Source organism: Lissotriton vulgaris, chromosome 11, assembly GCF_964263255.1.
Source record: "Lissotriton vulgaris chromosome 11, aLisVul1.2, whole genome shotgun sequence".
Taxonomy (NCBI): domain Eukaryota; kingdom Metazoa; phylum Chordata; class Amphibia; order Caudata; family Salamandridae; genus Lissotriton; species Lissotriton vulgaris.
In genome coordinates, this window is record NC_141699.1 from 502,772,487 (window position 1) to 502,778,115 (window position 5,629).

Consider the following 5,629-nt stretch of genomic DNA (forward strand, 5'->3'; position numbering starts at 1 on the left):
ATTTCCAAAATGTTGATTTTGAAATCTTTTATATTTTTATACACTTTCATTTATTTAACTGTGGCCTGATAATCCCTTACTATCCCTTAATGCTTTTCACCCTTAAAGCCTTTAAACCCCAAACTGCCCATATATTTTATCCTTTCTTCCTGCTCAAAAAAGTACTACTCTAATTCATTATAGCCCTCTACTACTACTTAGTGCTACCCTAAAATCTCCTAACTATCCCTTAAAGCTAACTAATACTTGAATTATTAAAATGCATTGCTAGTCTCCGGCCCCTTTACCCCACCTCATTTTAAATGCTCCTGTCTACTTTAGGAGGATGCCTTACCCCTGATCCCAGTACACTCATCTTTGCTCTATAATGCATGGCATTTTACCATGTTTTAGGCCACTGTTTATTTTCATTCTAGTTTTTTCAGTCGACAATATTTTTTACAGCAATGTTTTTCAGCCTATTTTTTTGCACACAATATTTTTACTGCACACAGAGTATGTACAGTGAGTTGGATATATAAAATCGATCTAATGTGTTGTGACTTTGTGACTGTTGTCCATTTAGTAATAGGATCACTGATAGGACTAGCACTGTCTATAGGCTGTAATTTTAGTCTGTCTTGTGTGTAAAATAGGTCATTTCATCAATGTGTACAATATCAAAATGGTCTAACTGCAATGATAAACTCTTAATTGAAAAAATATGCATTTATTTTGCTGTGTTGGGTACAGATGAGTACTGGATATATCAGAGATCTGCCTAGAACACTTTTAAAGGGTATTGCTCAATTAGTCTCTCATTCTTTTGAAGACATTTTTTAATATGTTTTGTATTATTTGCCATCTAAAGTCAAGTCAAAATTTATAAGTACACCCTTTCAATTCTAGGCAGATCACTGAATTGACATGCTCAAGCTTTTCAATCACCACTGGTGCTGTGCATGCTATGGCACCTAGCCTCGAAGCTCACACCATATTTTAATTATTAACAGGGTCCCAGGAGAAATTCTGCAAAAATTTACAAGGCTATACCGCTTGGGGAACAGCTGTACGTGCTGCTGCAGTTGCATTCCTGTCAGACTGAAGATGGATGTGGATGAATAATTGCTGTTATTGTGTGTGCATGACAATTTAAATTAGTGTTTATTTAGTATTTTGCGTAATATCGTCTTTGTGTCTTCAACCAAGGGAATTTTAAAAAACAGGCTAGGTTTTCTATTTACAATCTGATATATTGCTGGACACAATGAACACAGTTGACTGTTTACTCATAAACCCATTTTTGGGTTTGAGATATGCAGATAAACTGCAAGTGAAAACATTAGGAGCTGATAAACCTCAAATTAAAATTGAGCAGTCTACAAAAGATAGGGGAAAGGGGTACACACGTCGCTTTACCAGTACATGGTTTGATAGGATTGAATGGCTTACTGGTAGCGCTTCTAAAAATGCTTTATTCTGTTTCCCATGCAGTTACCTGGACAAAAACAGGAGTTACTGACCTAAAGCATCTGGCTGAAAAAATAAAAAAACATGATTCCTGTAAACCCCATTTGACAAATATGTTAAAATTATCTCTTTTTGGAAAATTGGACATTGTACAGCAATTAAACGAAGCATACCGTGTGGGAGTAAGAAAACATAATGCAGAAGTGGATAAAAACAGATACATTTTATCAAAAATGATTGACTGTATTCGATTTTGTGGTGCCTTTGAATTGGCATTACGAGGCCATGATGAAGCTGAAGAGTCTCTAAATCCTGGCGTGTTCACGGGCCTTGTTGATTTTGTCTCCAGCATTGACAGTGCTATGGAAACACATTTAAAAACAGCCACCGTGTTTAAAGGCACTTCTAAAACTATTCAAAATGAATTGCTGGACTGTATGCTGGAAGTAATAAGAGACTATATTATACAGCAGTTGAGAACCACTGATTATGTAGCTATCCAAGCTAATGATACAACTGATGTCTCTACTAAGACACAGTCAGTTCTGGTCTTCCACTACATTGATGGAAATTGCAAGGTAGCTGAAAGATTTTATTGTTTCAGACATCTAAAAGACTCATCTGCAGAAACAATTGCCTCAGCCATTCTTAATGAATTAAACATTATTTTCCCTGAGCAATGTGCTAAAGGAAAAGTAATTGCTCAAAGCTACGATGGTGCCAGCGTCATGCGTGGTGCAACAGGTGGGGTGCAAAAGAAAATCAGGGATGTTTACCCAAATGCACATTATATTCACTGCTATGCCCACCAACTTAACCTAATTATGGAACAGGCTTCCTCCAAAATATCTAGAGTTAAAATTTTCTTTTCAGAGATTGGTGGTATAACAGCATTTTTTGCACGTTCCCCGAAAAGGACGGAAATTCTTGAACAAATAGTTTCAAAAAGACTTCCAAGAGGGTCTGCAACTCGCTGGAACTTCAATATTCGAGCAATATTGCTAATTTATGAATTCAGAGAAGATCTTCTTGAATGCATGTCAACCATTGCAAACAGTGGTGATTTTGAGTCGAATACTATATGTGAAGCTAAGGGATTTAGTAGAACATTAGATGATAGAGAGTTTATATTCTTTCTGTTTCTTTTTTTCAAAATAATGCCTCAGGTAGACATTTTATATAATCAATTGCAAAAGCGAGACTTTGACACTGTGTCTGTCCAGAAAGCTACTACAGACTTTGTGACAAGCATCACCAAAGTACGAGAATCCATTGACAGTTTGGATTCTACACTGCCACAAGAATGTACATTTGTAAACCGGAGACTGCAAATAAATACTTTAACCCAAGAAGCAAAAGAAGTCTGTAACATTATTGTGGTCCATGCCAGAGAGCGCTTTGCTTTCACAAAGCATCTTGTAAGTGCAACGCTATTGCGAAGTGACCTTTTTGAAAGCCATGACAAATCTTTCCCAGCTGAGGCACTCGCAGAAACGGTAGAAGCCTATCCTATGTTAGACAAAGCCAGATTGAATACAGAACTTTCGGTCCTGTATGGAAGACGAGACTTCCGTCAAACTACTGGTGGTGCCATGGCTTTATTTAGCTTTTTATGTGACAACAACTTAGAGAAATCCTTTTCTGAGACCATAAAGCTCTTAAGAGTTGTCATTACTACACCCATGACAACAGCAGAATCTGAGCGATGTTTTTCCACACTAAAGAGGGTAAAAACTTTTTTGCGAAACACTATGACTCAAGCTAGACTTAATGCTTTGGCTATGCTGTCAATGGAAAAAGAGCTAATAAAGGAAATACCAGAATTCAACAAAAGAACAATCGAAATGTTTGTTCATATTAAAGATCGACGAGCAAACTTTCTATATAAATAGAAAACATGAATCTGATGTGTGATCATAGTTTCAGGTGTTTATAGCTCAGTTTGTTTTGTTTGATAACATTAGGAAGTACTGTTGGAAATTTTCTCATTCCATTTAATATTCATACAACTCCTGTACAGTTGATATGTATTTATATATGTGTGCTTATGTATCTGTGAATTTATATATATTTGTTTTCATATTTTAATATTATTTAAAATATTTTTGTTGTTAGTGTTTTGAGGGTATATGTCTTTATATGTACAACATTTAGTTATTTTCCTAATTTATTTTTATTTAACCGTTTTCTACTGTACTGACAGGGACAGGAACCCTTCTACCTGAGATTGACATGCAAAGTATTTAAATATTGTTTTTATTTTGTCAATTGTGTTTAAAATATATTGGTTTTGAAAGTTCTTAAAATGTACATTTATTTATTTCCATAATTTCTTTTTGTTTAACTTTTTCTGCTGTGCTGGCTGAAGGGCACAAGGACCTGAGAGTGGCATTCAAACTATTTACATAGTATTATTTAAAATAATGGTGTTTGTGTTTACAAATATCATATTGGTTTTGAGGGGATATTTCTTAAAATATACATTTATTTATTTTCATATTTTATTTTTATGTAGCCATTTTCTACTATACTGACTGCCACAAGGGCATGAGAGTGGCATGCAAAGTATTTAAAAATAAAGTAAAACATTTGTACCTAGCCTGCTTATGCAAATAACGTTTTTGTTCTTTCTTTCTTAAATAAATGAAAGATTTTTAATGGATATTTCTTATATTATAAGCAATGCATATTACACTCATTTCCTAACTTATTTTTAATTAGTGGTTTTCTAAAATACTGATAGATCCAAGGGCTTCAGAGCGCTATATGAACTATTTAATATGTCATAAAGATTACTGGGCAATCAACGTTGAATAGCTGATGCAGAAAAGGAAATGGCCAGCCGTCATTTTTGGTAGGAACAAAGTTACAAGTGTGTTTCTTTGTGGATGTGCAACCTGGCTTAGTACCCTGGCCCTCTTCAGAAGTCAGTCTTGCTTGGCAACACAGAAATTCTCTGAAATAATGTATGAGTTTTCTTTTATGAATGCCTAGAAGAACTGATTTTCCAGTCCATTTATCACAGAAATAGTGCGGAAAATTGCACCAAAAAATGCCAATTTTTTTTAAAAAAATTCCCAGGGGGAGAACCCCCCCCACACCCCCCTTATTGCCGTCGGGCTCGCTCGCTTCGCTCGCTCGCTCCCGTTTGTTGATGCCTACTTCAAAAGCCCCACCAGGTTCAAATTCCACCAGCCGCCACTGGTGGTGAGTCAGCCATAAGTAGGAGTAGAATGGTACGGGGGACGGAGAGTAGGGGATGAGGGAAAGATGAGTGAGAGACAGGAGGAGCAGTGAGTATAAGATATATGCATAGAACATTTCCATGAATAATTTTGAAATTCACATATTGGTATACATTTACATTGTTGATTAATAAGCCAGAATGTAATAAGTTACAAGGTTAAACAATGTATTGTGGTAGATAAAAAATGGGTGATTTCCAGTGCGATAAGTGGGAGAGGGAAATCAATGTTGAGAGCGCATTAATATGTTCGAGGGCATATGCCGAAAGATTGCATGGATGCATGATGGAGAAACACATTCCCGTGCGATTAGCGGGAGAATGAAATCGATGTGGGGAGTGCATTAATATGTGTGAGGGCATATGCTGAGAGATTGCATGGATGTATGATAGAGATACACATTGCATGTCATTTTTGGAGAGTGTGGCACAAAGTATATGATTAGTTTTGAGATCGATATCGCCAAATGATAACAAAAACAGAATGCAATAAGGAAGTATGGTCAAAAAACGTTTGCGCGAGAGTGTGACATAAAGCAACATTGGGCAGAAATGTAATTTGAAGGGGAAAACCAGGAAAAAGAGATATTGGAAACGTTAACGCATTGGCATGACACAAGAAAAACAAGCAATGAAGTGGAAATGTAATTTGAAGGGGAAAACCAGGAAAAATAGATATTGGAAACGTTAACGCATTGGTATGACACAAGAAAAAACAAGTAGTGAAGCATTTTTTTGGGAGAGCGACAACGATATGGGAAGCATTAGCATATATTACGAGCATAATCGGTCATTTATTTAGTTAAGCAAGGGAAAACATGATTTAAATACGATACCACATATCGTACAAACAAGGATATTGAAGAGGAAGGAAATGGATAAAGAGGGGGGGCTGTTTTGCACTTTAGCGCATACGCATGGAACAGGAAAAGAAAA

The 5,629-nt window shown here is 36.1% G+C and overlaps 1 protein-coding gene across 1 annotated transcript; it reads left to right on the forward strand.

Annotated features, from left to right (window-relative positions):
• The first annotated feature begins 1,562 nt into the window (after positions 1-1,562).
• LOC147682167 (zinc finger MYM-type protein 1-like) lies at positions 1,563-3,341 on the forward strand. The gene has a single exon (XM_086942495.1). It carries the CDS (start codon positions 1,563-1,565, stop codon positions 3,339-3,341), a length of 1,779 nt encoding a protein of 592 aa, XP_086798621.1.
• The last annotated feature ends 2,288 nt before the right edge of the window (positions 3,342-5,629 follow it).